At 51.9% G+C, this 18,153-nt stretch overlaps 1 protein-coding gene and 1 long non-coding RNA gene across 3 annotated transcripts; both read right to left on the bottom strand.

Annotated features, from left to right (window-relative positions):
* Positions 1 to 2,119: 2,119 nt before the first annotated feature.
* On the bottom strand, positions 2,120 to 3,883 carry LOC122388085. Its single transcript, XR_006257729.1, has 2 exons — positions 2,884 to 3,883; positions 2,120 to 2,428 (listed from the first exon to the last, which is right to left on the bottom strand). It is a non-coding gene; the product is annotated as an uncharacterized LOC122388085 (long non-coding RNA).
* A 524-nt stretch (positions 3,884 to 4,407) lies between these two features.
* Positions 4,408 to 16,969, bottom strand: LOC122388082 (plectin-like). 2 transcript variants are annotated; one of them, XM_043378864.1, is made up of 17 exons: positions 16,782 to 16,969; positions 16,338 to 16,460; positions 15,986 to 16,165; positions 15,496 to 15,771; positions 14,986 to 15,147; positions 14,296 to 14,685; positions 13,822 to 13,989; positions 11,303 to 11,857; positions 10,730 to 10,849; positions 9,361 to 9,531; positions 8,955 to 9,078; positions 8,530 to 8,651; positions 7,842 to 8,036; positions 7,295 to 7,434; positions 6,931 to 7,000; positions 6,589 to 6,774; positions 4,408 to 5,424 (listed from the first exon to the last, which is right to left on the bottom strand). In XM_043378864.1, the coding sequence occupies exons 2-17, from the start codon at positions 16,410 to 16,412 to the stop codon at positions 5,200 to 5,202; spliced, it is 3,159 nt and encodes a 1,052-aa protein (XP_043234799.1). In that variant the 5' UTR covers positions 16,413 to 16,460; positions 16,782 to 16,969; the 3' UTR covers positions 4,408 to 5,199. The 2 variants fall into 2 exon arrangements, with proteins under 2 accessions (XP_043234799.1, XP_043234800.1); XM_043378865.1 differs by lacking the exon at positions 7,842 to 8,036.
* Between the last annotated feature and the right edge of the window lie 1,184 nt (positions 16,970 to 18,153).

The raw sequence follows: 18,153 nt of genomic DNA on the forward strand, positions 1-18,153 counted from the left end.
CCAGCAGAGGGCCCCAAAGGTCAAAATAGGCCCTCAGAGGCCGATGCAGGCCCTTAGAGGCCGGCATCGGGTCTTCAAAATCCAGTACAGGGCCCTCAGGGACACGTAAAGGTTAGTCTTGGTACCCCAGAGACAGAAATGCCACCAGAGGCCGATGTGAGGCCCTCAGACGCCGGATGGGCCCCTGAGGCCGGTTTAGGGGCCCAGCGGAGGGCCCTCAGAGGTCAATGCGGGTCCTCCACGGTCAGTGTGGGCACTTGACCACCATGGAAGGGCCCTCAGAGGTCAGTGTAGGGCCCTAAAAGACCGGTATGGAGCTGTTAATAGCTGATGTGGGTTTCTTGAGCCTAGTGACAATCGAATAAGGGCCGGGGCCCCATCGCTTGTTTTTTTTTTTTTGGGGGGGGGGGCAAATTATATGATGACCCCTGATTTTCCCTTTGGGCGAGGGGCATGGCCCTGATGCCTCCCCCTCTACCCGCCGTCTCCGATCCCCACTCCGATGTTCCAGAGGGAATTGATTTAGGAAATGTAAAATGTTGGCTTGACCAGCGGCCGGCCCAGAGCGGCGGCCCAGTACTGCCCTGATCCTGACCTCCCGCCGGGTCCACGCGCACTTTGGCGACCAGCCCCTCATACAGCTGGGTCTGCCCCAGCTCGTAACCGGCGGGCAGCTGCATATCGTCATCGGTCGGGTTTATAAGCTGGACCTGTATGTAACCAGCCGAGTTCGTTTGAGCAATCACGCTGGGCACCTCCAGAATCGGCTCGGGTGTCTCCTCGGGTGACTGGGAAACAAACTCGACCAATTTCTCGGACGAGTGCCGGCCTGCCGTATCCAGCTTTACGGCGACCACACGCACGTGCCTGGAGGCCGGAGGGCACCGTCACATCTGTGAGGAGGCAAACCGCTCGTGGGCCTTTTTAGTTATCGTGGCGATGTTGACGCGACCGTTCGCAAGGCAAAACACATGTGTTTGGAGAGCTGAACAAGTTGCGTCATTATTGTGCCCCGGGTTCTTTGCGTGTCCCCAGTAAAGGGAGCTCCAAAAACTTCTAGGGACAATCCCTAGTAGTTTTCGATGATTTCAAAACTTCTAGGGACAATGTCCCTAGTGTCCCTAGTGGTGGTGACGCCCATGAACGCTAACACCAAAGATTGGTTTGCATTATCAAACCAGATTGAGATACGTTCACTCACCTCATGCGCGATATAACCCCCTTATCGGCAATGACCTTCTCCACACGTAGGCGGAAAGACTTGCATGTCTTGATGACGTAGGTGGGGTCCTTCGTCTCCCACATCTTCACGATGTGTGCCTTCAGGGCCTCCAAATTGGGATGGGACACTCCCTGGACCTCATCCTGCAAAACGCTTTACATAGATGCTTTAGTCAAGGGGTTCAGGTCGGGTGACTGAGGGGGCAATATGCTATTAAGCCAACAATGGGCTTCTCCCCGAGCTCCTCCGTTTGCTTGTGCTGGATGGAACTTGCGTTGTTTGCGGGTGTAGTATCCTGCTGGAAAACGAAATCGACTTTTGGATACGTCTTCAGGATCCATGGGATGACGTCACTGTCAAGCAGACGCTTATGCATCGTCCCATTTATCTTCTAATTGGCGTTAATGAAGACGGTTGGGCACTTTTTGCCGCCCGAGCCGTGGGCTGTCCTGGATGGCTGAGACAAGGCAGTCACATTCTCAGAGTTTTGACTGGACGTGACCGGTCTGACCTGGGGACATGTTCCAGGATCTCCCCTACACTGAAAACTTTTTTACACCTTCCTCGGGTGTAAACACCTCAGGAGGGTGTAGCTGAAATTCTGCGTTTTTTACCCTCGTCTGAGGTGTAATATTTACACTCAAATAAAGTGTAACAAGACACTCGCCCGGGGCGTTGACTTTGCACGTTTACACTCTCCAGGCGGATGAAAAAGGCGGGTACACTCGTGATTGACCTTTTACTGTAGTGTTACACCTAGAGCAGAACACGCCTTCCGAGTGTATATATCGATCCGATTTCGGGTGTTGTTGATTCCAGATCCCCTTCCCCTTTCCTCCCCCTTTCCCCTGCACCGGTCGCGCTCACGCTCTTTACGAAGAATAAACACCAGTATAATGTCAGAATATTTTAACGTTTATTGGACGTTGATCCGTGCAACAAGTACATGAAACGGCGAGTCCTCTGCATATATGAACCGGGGCTAGGCGTTCGAGTCCAGCGCCTTCGAGCGCGCTCGAAAAAGATAGCGATGTTCATGATGTACATACAGTTCGTCCTGCATGTTCGCCATTGTTTGGAATTTTGCGATCTTCTCCCTTTCGACCCAAAGTGCGCCATCTGCGATGGTGGACGGTCCGTTCGTTGTCGCAGGGCCAAAAACGACCTGCTCCTCACGCATCTCGAGTAGGTGTTCGAGTTCCTTCTCTGAAACACACATGGGAAGCGAAATTACTCATACTTGCCGCTGCCAGAAAGTTTAACCCGCGCCCGGGTGGGCCTCTCAGCCAACTTCGCCATGGGGGGAGGGGGGGCACACCAGGTTATCTAAGAAAGTATAGCTAAGACGCAGACAAAAGCAACAGATAGCTCGTTATAGATCGTTCAGAATCATTCAGGTCATTTTTTGATCAGGTCATTACTGAGGTCACTGGAGGTCTCCAAACGTAAAAATTTCAAGAAGTTCTAGTATTAAATAATTGGATGAAGCAAAAACCAATAATTCTAGTGCCATAAATATCATCAAGAGAAGCAGAGCAGAGCCAGCACCACGGCGCACCTCATTTTTTCCCATCCCTGCATTACAAATTAGCTTTGGAAATCACGCACGTCCTAATTTTTCGAGAAAAAGTATTATCTCGAAAATGCTGTCATCTACTTACCCGTTCCGGAGCAGGTGGGTCTTCCTCAATGCTCAATAGTCACACCAGCTCAGCACACTAACAACCACGTTCGTTGAAGCACAATGGCGCACTGAAACTGAAAGCCACGTGGGTGCGAGCGGCGTCACGCGCATGCGCCTTTGCCGTCCGGTACATTACACTTCAGAGCAGTGTTGAGCCAATACAAAAATGCGGCAATCGCAGATCAAGGATCCTTTGTCAATAACACAGCACACATGAAGCGCGATCATCTACACTACAGGAAGGTGTTATTCGTAAACGAACAAAAGCTAGGTGTTAAAGTTCAGAATTGCACTTCCATAAGGTGTTGTATGAGTGTGATTTGCACAACAACGAGGTGTAATTTCGCTTTGATCAGTTTCTAAGCGTAATTGCCGTGTTATAGACCTGCGTATAGTGATCAGTCTGCTATTTACACCTTTAGGTGGTGTTAATACGGCGATGTGAGTGTAAAAATGCTTTCAGTGTATTGGTATTTGACTTTGATACGCGTAATTGTTCGCAGGGGGCTCCAAATTTCATCGCAACCTGCTCAACAGTCATGCCCGATTCGGCCGCGCCGCGCGCGGGTATCCAACGACTATGTAACGTTTAGCCTGCCTCCATGACTGGCCGTTAATGGTCTGCTTTGTTCGACATCTGGCTGTGTAGCAGGATCATTGAAGATATTGCGTGCGGCTATTGGCTTCCCGGAAAACAACCGCAGCACGCGTAGCGTAGGAGCGCTTACTGTAAGAGGGCCAGAACTTTTTGCGCACGGTGCGTCCTACGAGTAGTAAAGTAATCTTGCGTCCTACGACCGAGTTGAATAAATGCTTGGTAGTGAAGCCGTGAAACCGTGCCGCACGTAAGAGCTTACGAGTATCGAGACTGGCTCACACTCCATTTACGCGGTCCCGCAGACGTCGGAGTGGTAAATCGTTATTCCATTACACCTGTCAGTCATCCGTCCTGCCACTCATCCACGTCTGTGGAGTGTGGACTGCTCTAGAGTCAATCGTTCCTCTACACCTTTTTAGGCGCAATCTCAAAAATTTAAAGGCCAAATTCAAAAAGTTTACGTTCAAAATGCACGTGAACGTTTTGAATTTGGTCTTTGACTTTTTGAAATTGCGCCTAAAATGCTGTAGTTCATCCATCCGAATAATCGGTCTTATTAGGGGTCTGGGGTGGTTGGATATCAGACAAACCATACACTATTCCCTCGCCGAAGAATGTAGTGAAGTGTTTGCTGAAAACGGATATGTGCCGTGAATGTTTTTCACTCAGACGCGGCATTGGTGCAACGCCCTCGTTTCGGCCACCCGATGAGCGATGCTTGTCGATGGCATTGCAATGCGTGTTTGGCAAGCAATGGTGCCACTCACTGCATTTGGTGCTCCCTTCATGACGACGAGCCGACTGCGGGAAGACAGGATCAGGATATCTCATTAGCCATGCGGAAAGTTAAAGACGATTGTTAAATTCGATGACCAGATTCGCTTTCAGCAAAGAAATCAATGCAACATTGGGTGGTATTTATTAAATTCCGTAACTCTGACGAGAACAGATGACTAGAACGGTAAATCCCATCCCCCAACCAAAACTTCAAACAATCAGCAAACAGACGATACTCGCAGTCCTTACGATGACTAGGAAAACTGAGATCGACGACAACATTACCATGGGAAGATCATTTTACACAACCCTTGGTCCAGGGACGATGAGTATGGTGATCTACAATGATAAATGCACATAAATGACGTCGTGGAGATCATGCAGTAAATATATCCATGCCCAGATCACAGTGTCCTTATTCGCGATTCTCGGACATTTCATTATCACACAGCCGGACAGAGCGTAGGTGGTTCACCAAAACAGCCAACGGTTGAGGCTAGGTAAAAAGACACCCGTCTGGGTATTGTACGGAATCATGTTTCGCCCGTGTTGTGATCATGACGTCACGACTATGATACCGAGCTTTTAAATAAAGCAGCGCACACTTGTTCCGACTCGCGGGGGCAGGTGCCCACGCAGTGTAACTTTTGTCATCAGGAGGAAACCTACCAGCGCGCACGGCTTACATAAACAACGACTTTAAACGGCAACAATATTTCTTCTCTGGCTCAGGTAAAATGTCACGTTCCAATTATCGTCAAGGAGACAGAGTGGACGAAAGTTCCACCAGCCCATTAACGGCAGACGAGGCGGTGTGTTTTTGAGGATCTCCGGGGACGAGCTGAGGTCTTCTGAGCTGAGTGATGAGTCGTCTTCAGACACACTCAGGTAAGCCCCTGGCGGCGGGACAGCACCAGTTCATTTCCCGGACAGATGGAACAGACCACGCGCCGCCCCGTGCCCGTCAGACGAGGCCAGGGAGCCGACCCCCGGTGAGCCGCCCGCCGCGGTCGGGGCGCCGAACATGCTGTTGTAAGACGACTTGAGGAAGTGGATGTAGTTTTCCAGCATCTTGGCCGTGTTGTTGCTCTGGTCGAGCCGCTCCTGAAGCTCGGTGACACGCTGCCGCAGCCGCCGCTCGCTCTGAGAAAATGGAAACGAATAGGTCATTGGTCAGACAACAGACAAAGAAAGAAGCAGACATTGGGAAGACAGCCAAGCAGGGGAATACGGATATATTGTCAGACAAAAAACAAAAACACAAAAAAAATAAATAAAATACACGCAAATACGTATGGTCAGCCAGACAGACACTAAGATACCCTGAGAAAACTGTCAGTGAAACAGAAGCGATGAAACAGACGGGCAGGTAAAATACAAACGCTATCAATGAAACGATTGAAAACCCAAAGGAAACAGTTATCAACTGAATTATCTCGTAGACCACATACGCTGAGCGGATGTACAAAGACGAGCCGAACGAAAGTGGATGCCTATTCGTGGAGGCGGGCACGAAGGAACTGAATGCTGTTTGAGTTTCAAAGTCAACAAAAAACATTATCTATCGGCATTACTGGTCAATAAAGTGTAAAAGCGTACAAGGATACACAGCGCTCGATTTTGAAGAAAAACACTTGAAACTTTACATTGTTTGCCTGTTTCTGTCCTGCGATGGCGTCCGTTCTAAGGCTGCAAACACTGCCATTCTTAGAGAAGCCTCCGGAAATAAGTTGGAAGTCCCACAGTCTCTTTGATGTTTTTCTTTTGAATTGCAAAGTGCCTGACCTTGACATACGTGCACCTAAATAGAGCATGGTTCTTGTTTGGTTATATAACTTGTTTTGCGTACGACAGTGTATAAATGCCGTAACAGGATGTTAGTACCAGGATCGTAATGAAATACACACGCGCTGCATTATGCCTGCCCTATGCCCAATTTAGCGCGAGGCAAGTATTACTTCTCCGTATGAGTCGATAGTCAATAAATTTTACTTAAGTGTAACTCCAACCCGCGGCACATTCCATAACTTTCGAAGGGACGCTTCGGACATCTCTCACTACCCAGTGCCCAAGCGCTCCTTCCCGCCGTATCGCTACCTATCCTCCCCACTCCCCAACCCGCCGTATCCCTCCCGGCCCTTGCCATATCGTACCCCTATCGACCCACACATACCCCTCCCTACTCACCATACCCAGACCATACCCATCTCGGCCCTCGCCATACCTATCCCGACCCCCAAGCATACCCAGTCTCGACCCCCACCATACCTCATCCCGACCCCCACCATACCCCATCCCGACGCTCACCGCAGCCAGGTGGCCGGCCTCGTCGCGCGCCTGGCCGAGCCGTTTGTTCTCGAGTCGGAGCGCGTCGGCCGTCTGCTCCAGCTGGGTGACCCGGGTCAGCAGGTCGTCCTGTCGGACGGCGGCGGCGCGCTCCTGGCGGACGGCCTCCTCGCGGGCCGCCTCCAGCTCGCGGGACAGGGAGGACACCTGAGGGGAGGGGCGGTCACAGGGGGTCACAGCGGGCAGTTACGGGCACATGGCGTTTCACGGACCAGGGGAGGGGCCGGACTCTTGAGAGAGGTGCCTCCAGCTCTCGTGTCGCGAAATATGTGGCGCAATAGTCATCCCCGCGCCCCGTCTGACCTGAGCTACCCTCTCCTCGAGGTGCTGAGACGTGCGCGCCAGCTGAGTGTCCTTGCTCTGCACCTCCTCCCTGAAAACATAGTTGGTTAAAATGACCGCCATCTTATCAACCAACATTGCTCTGCTGGGGTCAGGCTTGGGGTATAGCTGATTCACGGGTATAGGGCAGTACAATAAAAGTTGGTATACGGGATACAGGAAAACAATGTCAAGTACGGCGACTGTACGAAATCTCGAGACACGTGGTGATCAGATGATGCGAGTGCAACACTTATTTACGCAAATTGACCACCTCGCCCCAGCGAGACCCTAGCCTCCGCCACCCCGACCTCTTGAAGCGGTCGTGGGTAGCAGCCGCGCCCACCTGAGCTTCTGCAGCTGCTGTCTCAGCTCGGTGCCGGCCGTCTCGGCAGCCGTCAGCTGGCCCTGCAGCTGCTGTCGCTCCTGAACAGACCGCGCCAGCTGCTGTTTCAGCTCAGCTGTCGCCGCCGCCGCCTTCTCCAGCTGTCCAACGGGAGGGGGGGGGGGGGGGGGGCGTCGGATCTGAACTAACCACATATGGGATGCGGGGAGATGCGGTGTTCCAGACACTGACTCCTGTGAGTCCTGTACTGACGTCAATAATAGGTAAGGCATGTGGACAACACAATGGAATAACACAGGATGAGATATGTACAAAATAGCACATGTTGAATAGCGCGGGATGGGTACCTACCGACAATCGTGTAATTGGGTTACTCGTACTAGTTGCATAACGTTCAACTCCGTGCAGCATGGAACACTTGGACGCAGAGAGCCGAGCCAGCAGAGGGACGGCAGTTTGACCGGCAGTGTCGGGGACGGGTGTCGGTGTCGGGGAGGGACAGAGGTCTGGCCGGCGGTGCAGCAGCGCGCGTCGGCGGCACACCCACCCTCTGCGCCGCCTCGGAGGCCTGTTTGGTGAGCTGGCCGGCCCGCTGCCGCTCCCGCACCAGCAGCTGATACGCCTCCTGCAGCTTGGTTTCCGTGAGCCGCACTATGCCCGGGAACGGGTCGCCGGAGCCCGGACCGCCGCCGCCCAGCAGCACGGAGCCGGTCAGACGGGACAGGTCTGCCGCCGAGCCGGACTAAAGGACGGGCAGGGAAGAGGGATGGTCAGGGATGACGGGAGGGGTAAAAATGAGGATACCGGAAAGCCATTTGGCGGGAGAAACGATATGCATGACGATAAATGGGCCTGCAGAAAGGTCTAGGCATATATACAGAAAGAAAACGACCTTAACCTCGAATACGTCCAAGGATCGCGGATCCAAATGAAGTCCGAGGATCAAGGCAAACTATTAACCTTAGTTAAATTTTGACAAGCCAAGCACACACAAGGAAATCTCCGTCTTAAACGACGATCAGGATCATAGATAGAAGTTTCGTTCAAGGATCAGGAAAAAAACTTTTGACCTTATTTTAGTCTTGCAAGGTCGAGAAACTAAGAAAATAATCCCGCCTTCAATGACGGCGCATGATGCATCACTTATACGCGAATGAAAACCGTCACATCTGAACCCTATTGGACATCAGCCGGGGTTTAGGAGCTCGCAAATATCGACATCTCAGTGATCTCACCTCGCCACTGCCGTGTCGGCGTCGGGCGCACTTGAGCTCGAAAATCTCCTCCTCTAGCTGGATAATCTTTGATCGGCCCTTGTTCAGCGCCTCCTGCAGACGCTCGCACTCATCGTCATACTCTGAAACAGGGAGGGCGAACAGTTAGCTGCAAGCACGGATACGGCAGATTGTGGTATACTGCAGGGGGTCACCAGTCTAAAAATAGTTACACTGAGTCTGCGAGCTAGGTATTTGGACTGAAACAGCACAGTGGACGTGGGTGGAAATGAACACCCGCAAGAACAAACACATCAACAATCATTAGCGGCTAACACAATCGCGGGATTCTAGGTCAGCAATAAGCATTTATCCACACCCACGTTCCGACAATCTCTCCCCGGGGTACCGCCCACACCGCCCCACAGTGACAGGGTGGGACGCACCTTGGTGTGGGGCGGCGGCCGGCCGCGTCCCGGCAGCGACGTCCACCTGCTCAAACTCGGGCAGCAGGGACCGCTGCACGCGGACCGGCTCGGCAGCCAGCGGACGCCACAGAGCACCCTCCCGCTGAGAAAACGGGCACACACAACTCACTCAGACACGCAGTACACAATTGTAACTTACCAAGTACAAAACAGTTATGCAATGTTAAATTTCAGTTCAAGTCTTATGCAATGTAAAATTATGGATACAAGTGCACATTTAGCTCAATGCTTGGATCAAGTTATGAATAACCCCATTTCGCAGGTAAACATGTTTTCAGGGAAACTTGAATTAACAAATAATCTTGCTTCTTAAATACTTTGACCTGGGCGGGGGCCGTTCACCTGCCCTGCTATCTCTACTGACCTGGGCAGGGGCAGTGAAGCTGTGTCGTCTGTGTGTCCGCCCGTCGGCCGGCGGCGCCCACTGCCGTACCGCCTCCGAGGACCAGGCCCGGGGGGCGGCCGCTGCCGGCCGGCGGCCTCCCTCGGCGGAAAGCGGACCCACGCCAGGCACACCGGGCCATTCAGAGACCGGCTGGGACGGCGGGAGGGGAGGGCAAGGTAAAGTCGTGCAAGACCAAAGTAAGGTCACGGAAAGCCTAGCTAAGGCCACGGCAAGGCTATTTTTGAACCCCGCTAAGAAACAGACGGAGACAGTACGCAGACACAAGCAACAAAGGTTTTGTCTTGAGGCAAGGTACGCTTTTGTACCTTAAAGCTTAGCCAAATCTTGCGTATGTATTTTTTTTTTTACTTGAAAATATTTGCTTAAAGGGACTATCCCACCTTTACATTAGGTTTGAGTTGAGATAGCCAAGTTTGCGGCGAGGTCCAGAAACCACTATCTATCTTGGTTGCAACCCCCGCGGCCTCGTGGTGTTGAAGAAATTCGTTCCCTTCATTTTTTTTTTTTAAATTTAGTCCGAACCTTTTGATGGGAAGGATTCACAAGGACAGAGCCACCGCTAAGCGAAGCTTGTTGCGGTGACCCTGCCCTCTACCCTCCGATCGCGCAATTCCGGTTCTATGGCAGAATTTAGAGTCCAAAGTTTAACGTGCGCACAAAGCCGCGCACGGCCGGTCCCCTCGCTGACTTCGCCTGGCTACGGCCTGCCACCAACCGCAACCATACCTGTCAGGAGGCCCATAAATGTCGAGCGCCCGTCGCGCTTCAAACCCGGACTGTCATAACCGGGAACGCGTGCTCTCACCACGCGGAGTCCAACGCTCTAACCAACTGAGCTACGGGACCGGCACGGACCGGCCCATTTGAAAATGGGCCTTGCGCAAGGCCCAATCTCTTAACCATTAACGGTAATCTGATGACGTTATTTGCCTTTTGAACGCCTGTTCAAGTGAAGTATCACTTGATTTACGAATAAGCCATTCAGAGACACTTTTGTTATTGTATGAGCCGAGTCATATTTGAGAGCAAATACCTATATTTGCTGCCAAATTTCCCCCACACTGACATGAAGTTAATCCTTCATTACGTCACAGATCCGATCTAAATGACGTCACGATGAAATATAAAAGTCGCAATATCTTAAAAAGTATACGATGAAAACGCGTAAAAACTTGAAGAATTCGTCACAATATCATGAGTAACATTTCCGAATCCTAAATGGGACTTTTTTTGAAGGTGGGATAGTCCCTTTAAAGTCTAGGGCAAAACTTTAAAATTCGTTCCAGGGACCGATGCCAGGCGTCTGCCGGTCCCGACGGCCACCCACCTGAGGCTGAGCGGCTCGTGTGACGCCAGAGACCGGTGTTGAGATGAAGGCCTGGTCGGGGAGGTACCGGTCCGGGGTGGCGCCGAGCCGCTCCGCCCTCAGCGAGGCCAGCTCGCGTTCCTGCAGACGACCAGACGCGGTGAACGGCAGTCAGTGAGCGGCGGGGGGGGGGGGCAATGTATTATGGACATGGGGCTTAGCTTTACGTGAAAAAACGCGGTGGGTGCAGTGAAGATGCGTGCATGCAATACAAGCCTATCCACTTCCTTAGAGACGATAATTTATTTTATGACCACCTATAAATATAACTCAGAACGAGCAGAGAGATGTTGAATAGTAATCACCGCAGATACAAGCCCGCCCATTCCAAATAGATGTGCAGCCGAAACTACACATACAAATGTGTTAAAATACGCAGGTCTACCCATGAGTCTACAGTAAGTGACTACATATGGTTAAGCTCTACAGACCAGTGAGCGGCGACCCGTACCTTGGCTTCCAGCGCCGCCAGCAGTCGCGGTTAACAAGTGACCACGGTTTAAGCTCTACAGACCATTGAACGACGACCCGTACCTTGGCGTCCAGCGCCGCCAGCAGTCGCCGCACCTCTCGCTCGCTCCTCTCGTCCGTAGTTTCGTCCCGCTCTGACCGGGTCCGAGAAGCCTCTCTCTGAATGTGACCTGTCCCCGGCTCCGGCTGCCGCTCCGGCTGCGGCTCCGGGTCCGGCTCCGATACCGGGCTGGTGGCCGTCTCCACCAGGGTCGGTCTCCGGCTGTCTACCATAGCTATCGCCGATTCCAAGCCACCGCCGTCACCACAGGCCACTGAGGTAGTTTTCTTGTTCTCCGCCTGACCACTACCGGGCGGGGGACCAGGCGAATCTACCCGCGGCGGCGGCGGGTCGCCCTCCTCCACACCACCGTCCGGAGCCGTCTGGGTGCCGTCCTCGCGGGCCGCCCTGAGAGTCACCAGACTGGGTCCGGTCTGCGTGGCGTCTCCGCGGCCGGCCGCCGGCGCCGGGGTCGGCTGCTGGCTGATCTCCTGCAACAGCGCCTCCTTGGTGTCCTCCAGCTGCGTGCTCAGAGTGCGGATCGTCTTATCCTGGCCGTCCACAGCCAGATTCAGTACCTGAGGGGATGGAGGCGGGCGTCAGACACACCGGGGGGGCGGGGCGTCCACTCAGCATGGTCAGTATACCAGTAAAACGCCTTATAGGGCGACAAACGGAGCGAGCGAGAGGGTGAGCCCTGCACGTGCGAAATTGTGAGGGGGTACTTCCAACTGACTTGTGCACGGCACCCTTCTAACCGGTCTATAGCAATGTGCCAAATTTGAGCGCAATCGGCCTAGCCGCTCTCTGGCCGATCTGGAAGCGGCACCCTGCACGTGAGCACGTGCAAAATGGGTCCTAACTGACTTATACGAGTACACGGCACAGTACTAATCGGTCCCTAGCCATGTACCAAATTTCAGCGCAATCGGTTCAGCCATTCTCGAGATCTGGAAGCGACCCCTGCATGTGCACACGTGCAGCAGCACCCCAACTCTGGCACATGGATATGCATTGCCTAGTGGGTGCCTATCTACAATCTACATGCCAGCTTTCAGCACAATCGGCCCAGTAGTTACCGATATATTGCAATTGTTACAAAACTGACAAGTGACACCTCTTCGTTTTGCACGTGGCACGTGCATAAGGCGTCACCCACATATATCGGAAGTAGTCCAATACTTGGTAGAAGGAATGAAGCTACCCTACACAAATTACCGCATGTAAATCGGTCAAGTGGTTGCTGAGATATAAGCCTCGCAAAAGCGTTACAGGCCGGGCCGGGCCGCTCATACTGAGATTTTTCCGTTATATGGGAAAGACTACATACGCTCGCTTCGCTCGCTCTTTGACTTAATTCTTAAAAAATTGACTTTATTCTTATTCACAAGCAGGGCATCCACCTAAAAACCTGCAACACGGTAATCATTATAAATATCTTTGTGTGAGTGTCTGCGCCTGTGTGTGAGGCTTGCTGATTAATCTGAACAGTAAACTGACAGAACGGTTTTTAACAAGACAGAGGAGGAACGCGTTGGGCAATAATTAGTTGAGTTGCATTAGGGGATTTATGGGCGAACTTTATCATACCAATCTGAAATAGCGCGAGGAATCCTCGCGCAAATGCATAGTTTATGTAGTCAATTATTCGCCTGGGAATAATTGAATATTTTAGAGGTAATATTACACTCAGGCAAGTTGCAGCATTCTTTATGCTCTTATGATGGAAATATATTCAAATCCGTTAAAATGTCAAACACTTAAGAATTTTTCCATCTTCCATAACCAAGAGCATGCCGCTTGTCTAGACTTTGTTGGTACTCCTTCCCAGTAGAACTGAAGAAGGAACTGAAGTTTGTGCTTGTTCGTTTGGAGCAAAAATTAGCTCCATCAGTTTTTAAATTCTGTTTAAATCATCAGGGTAGTTACTTGGAGTATCTTAAAGTTCCGTTCGTCCGGCCTCAAACTACGCAGTAGGTCTTTCATGCCTCAAAGCCCACGCAAGATGTGACAGCAAGACCCTGTTCCTTCATGATTATTCACTAACGTAGCTCAGCATCCTTAAGTCACAGCTCTACCTAAATATTCCAACACTGACGTGGTTCGTCCGTCTATGTAGTCCTCGCATAGCTTACGCAGTTGGTCTAAATCGAGTCCCCGTGAAACTTACCATAGTTTGTACGTTTCCGTCTCCGTGTAAATCACGCAGTTGATCTACACGGGTCCTCGTATAACTCACGTAGTTGATCTACACGGGTCCTCGTATAACTCACGTAGTTGATCTACACGGGTCCTCGTATAACTCACGTAGTTGATCTACACGCGTCCTCGTATAACTCACGTAGTTGATCTACACGCGTCCCGTACAACTCGAGCATTTGGTCTGTTCCATCCCCTGCACAACTCACGTAGCTGCTCGGTTCGAGTCCCTCGCGTACCTCACGTAGTTGGTTTGTCCCTTCCCCGTGTAACTCACGTAGTTGGTCTGTCCCTTCCCCGTGTAACTCACGTAGTTGGTCTGTCCCTTCCCCGTGTAACTCACGTAGTTGGTCTGCTCGAGGCGGCGCAGTTTGTCCTGCTGGCGCTGGTAGCGCCGTCTCAGGGCCTCCACTTGTCGCAGCTGGGAGGCGGGGGCGGCGGCCGGCGGCGGTCCCCCGCGGCCCGGCGCCGTGTCGCTGGCAGAGACGGAGCGCCAGTCCAGCTCCGAGCCCTGTCCGCAGCGGGAGCGGCGTCACGCACTCAGCACAATTAACAGACTAAACGAATTCAAAGAAAATACAAGAGGTCAAGCCTGTTATGTACTCAAAAGCGGGAAAACTTCCAATGTTGAAAAATAACAGGCGCTTTCAATACCATGAGCATAAGCATATGACATTCATAAGCATAAAGAACCGAAAACGGCGGATAACAAGGGTTTACACTTTACTTTACATCTCTGTAAACAAACCGGGCAAACGGCCAACACCACTGGCTAAACGGCCCAATCCCGTACCCCCCCCCCCATTCCACCCCTCACCTGTCCTGTGGCCGCGCCGCGGCGCGAGTCGCGCGACTCAGTAGCCGTCGGCAGCAGCTGCGAGCGCGACTCCTCGGGCATCACGGAGACCGACTCTGCCGAGCTGGCTGAGCCCTCAGAGCCGGCCGAGAGCGGCGTGACGCTCCCCGGCCACGGCGCGCCCGTCAGCGAGCACGAGGTGGCCAGCAGAGAGCTGTGTGTCACGGCCTGCGTCACGGCCTGTGACACCGTCTGTGACACCGTTTGCGTCACGGTGGGTCTGGGGGCGGCCACGCCGGTCTCCGGCAGAGGCCGACAGGCGGGCTCGCTGGTAGTCGGAGCCGGGGGAGCGGGATCGTGGCCCGGGGCTGATCGAGCCGCCACCGCCGCCAAAGTCTGCCGGGGCGAGTCCTGTGGAGAAAACACAGGAGTGTGCTGGGTAGTGGCGCTACTGCACGGAGACTGTGACCGACGCCCGACGGGGGTCATACAATTACAAACGGGAGTGCGGGTCAGACAGGCCGAGACCTGACCGTGGGTGGAACCTGCTATTACCATTTGTAGCGCAATAGAAATGGCTCACCAACAGCCTCGCCAACATCTCCAGTTACACTGGTTCCGATCCGCTCCCGAAGTCGTTGCCTTTACCCCAGAATTCAGTATGCACCCCTAGCTCATTATCCCACACTTCTCAGCGCTCAGCAGACTGACCTGATCCATGCGCTCCACAGCCTGGCGTAGGCTGGACATGAGGTTGGCCGCCGCGCTCGCCTGCTGTTTGGCCCAGAGGAACTTCTCCAGTACCTCGTGCAGCGACGCGCCCGCCTCCGGGAGAAGCTCCGAGAGGGGTGGTACCAGCTCCGTCGGCGGCAGCTGGCGGGGAGGTGAGTGTGGTCAGGGAACGAGGGATGAAACACAGCTGATGGGGAGGCCAGTGTGTGTGTGTTAGGGATGAAACCAGACAAAATGGAATTGCGTGAAACGCTCAATAAATATACTGCCTCAGAACTCAGAAGTTCAGTAAATGAAACTAAGCGCTGCCACCCCGTTCCTTTATTGCAGCATTAAGTCTAGAATTGGAGTGTCGGTCACGAGTTATCTAATTGTAAGCTAGCTTACACTTGATGTTCGAGTACCAAAGGATCGACTGTGACTACACTGGAAAGAGGCACTTATTATTCATCACAAAGCAATACTAGTGGAATGTGCCCGATTGCCCACCTGGGAGTCTGTGGTGAACGTGCCAGGGAGACCCGTCGGCCCGTGGTCAGCGTCCCGCTCGGGTGGAGGCGGAGGCGGGGGCGGGGGCGGCTCCAGCCGCTCACTGGTGCTGGCACTCTGTCCCGAGCAGGCGTGGACGGGCCGGCGGGCGGCTGACGGTGGCGCCACCTGCGCAGCCTCGGCCGACGGTGGCGCCACGTCGCGGTCTGGCCGGCGAATGACGGGGGCATAGTCGTCGGCCAAACCCGCCCGACGAGACCGCTGTGATCCACTCGCCTGGCGGCCAACGGAGAAACGTTCACATAAAGGACTATCAGGGACATCCACGGCACAGCTCTGTTCAGTGTCAGTCATTGCCACTTGTTATACACCCAGCAAGCTCATGCAGTCCACTGGTGACTTCCATCAAAGAGGTCGACGTTTCGTGATGGATTCTTCAACCACTACCTACGCCCATCTGACATCCTTGTGTCTTCCAGTCCAGACGTACCTTATTGGTCCGTCGCCGGCCTCGGACAGGTCGGGGCTGCGCGTGACGCACCCGCGCGCCGGGAGCGTCCCCGCTGCGCCGCGATTCTGGACTGGTGTCTCCGGCGGCCGACAGGCCCGAGTCAGCCATCAGAGAGGCGAGCGCCTCCATCTCCGAGATACGCAGCTTCAGCGGAGACAGCTGCAATAATGGATAGCGAGTCAGAGGAGGGGGAGTGTGTTGGATCACTGCAGTAGGTCAGGGACATTATAAAACAAGTTAATAGTAGCTTGCTCATTTTGCTCATATGTATAATATGACACACCAATAAAAGTTCAGTAGGTAAGGTACCTGCTGCTTATAAATAGCTCACCATGTTCACTGTGAGTGGTGCACGGGTTGCTCTGGCTGGTGGAGGCACCCAAGGACCAGCTGGTGGAGGAGACATCCTGCCGACTGGCCACCCTGCGGCTACACCACTGCTGGACACCCTGGCCTGAAAACAGCAAGAAATGATGGTGGAAAATCAGAAAAAACAACACAAACTACCAACCAAACAGCAAATACAAACAGAAATGCATTATCTCTTGAATGAATAATGGGAACTCATGAAATATACCTAGACGTCACATAATTAAACAAGCAGCAAGAGTGGTGGCCATTTGAATACACATCTATTAACCAAATGAACTCAACATTTTTTTTTTGTTGCAAATATCAAAGGAAAAACAGCACCACTAGTGTCTTTCCTACTGGTCCTACTGGAGAAATTATAAACGGGGCTTAGGTTAGTGGCAAAGGAGAGCTTGAGCTTAACTGATTAGTGATTCTTGGATGATTTCATTTGCTTGCTGAACAATCACCCAACCACAACGGCTTCAGCTTAATGGCTTGCAAAAACGCCACCGTTACTGCAAAAACTTCGTTGACCACATCAACATAAGCCAGAGCCATCCGAGCCACTCAAACTTGAACTGTGAGCCATTGCAATCCAAATTTCAAATCCACATCTTCTTCTTCTTCTTTGTGGGTTAGGGCGCGCAGCCGTCAGGCCCAAGGCCCTGAAACGGCGGTACACATGGAGGTCCCCGCTTCAAAAATTAGTTAATCCCTATAATATAGACATCATTCTATAGAGAAACTCATGTTTAGTAAGAATAATGTGGTTTCCAGTTATCTGATCGATAATTTTAAGACCAAAAGCTAACTAATCGTATTCTTACCACGATCTCGGTGGAGCCGCACGACGGTCTGTTGTCAACATGTCAATTGTTGTTAAATACCATTACGCAGAAATGTAGTATCTTCATAAAACCCAACACACTAGGGGAACTGTGGGAAACCGGGGTTTTGGGTGGAGGGGGGGGTACTATTTTTATGAAAAAGTGATAGATATACACAAATAATTTTGGAATTACATTACGGTTCTGTATTTTTAATTTTTAATAGAAGAGAATTCGGTAATTTTCTTTTTCGGTAAAGCGCCTCACGAGATGCGCCAGATCTGTCGACGAATGATAGCGACTTTTCTGAAAAAGTCTTCAGAAATGTTTCGTTCGTAAATATTTTCGTTCGTGCATTTTCTTTATTTTCGTTTTTTGGTCCGTGCATTTTTTTGTCTGTACATATTTTCATTCTTCGTCCAATATTTCTTCGCCTGTACTGTGCATGTTTTCGTCGGTGGCCAACTCGTGGCGAAGCAGTGCAGTGCCGAAGGCAATGCCTTAGGAGAGATTACAGGCAATAGTAAATCAAATATTTTTAGGTTAAATGGTTATGTATCTGGCTTCGGGCCTGATGCATGACCACTTAACCTGAAAATATTTGATTTACTATTGCCTGCAATCTATTCCTGCAAGTAACTATTTCCTTATCCGGTAGGCAAAAATCAGTAGGTTAGGTTAGGTTAGGTTAGATTAGGTTAGGATTCCCGGTAGGCAAAAATCAGTAGGTTAGGTTAGGTTAGGTTAGGTTAGGTTCCTTAATGCCTGGTAGGCAAAATCAGTAGGTTAGGTTAGGTTAGGATTCCCGGTAGGCAAAAATCAGTAGGTTAGGTTAGGTTAGGTTAGGTTAGGTTCCTTAATGCCTGGTAGGCAAAAATCAGTAGGTTAGGTTAGGTTAGGATTCCCGGTAAGCAAGAATCAGTAGGTTAGGTTAGGTTAGGTTAGGTTAGGTTTCTTTATGCCTGG

The sequence above is a fragment of the Amphibalanus amphitrite genome, unplaced genomic scaffold (genome assembly GCF_019059575.1).
Source record: "Amphibalanus amphitrite isolate SeventyFive unplaced genomic scaffold, NRLGWU_Aamphi_draft 000307F_arrow, whole genome shotgun sequence".
In the NCBI taxonomy this organism is placed as follows: Eukaryota; Metazoa; Arthropoda; class Thecostraca; order Balanomorpha; family Balanidae; genus Amphibalanus; species Amphibalanus amphitrite.

Bases quoted from the DNA above. Each gene is read 5' to 3' on its own strand.
- LOC122388082 (XM_043378864.1), bottom strand. From the start codon at position 16,412: ATGTCTCCTCCACCAGCTGGTCCTTGGGTGCCTCCACCAGCCAGAGCA. The intron at 15,148-15,495 runs GTGGGCAATCGG...CCTCCCCGCCAG, and splicing joins CGTTCACCACAGACTCCCAG to CTGCCGCCGACGGAGCTGGT. The intron at 7,001-7,294 runs GTGGGCGCGGCT...CTATGTTTTCAG, and splicing joins CAGCAGCTGCAGAAGCTCAG to GGAGGAGGTGCAGAGCAAGG.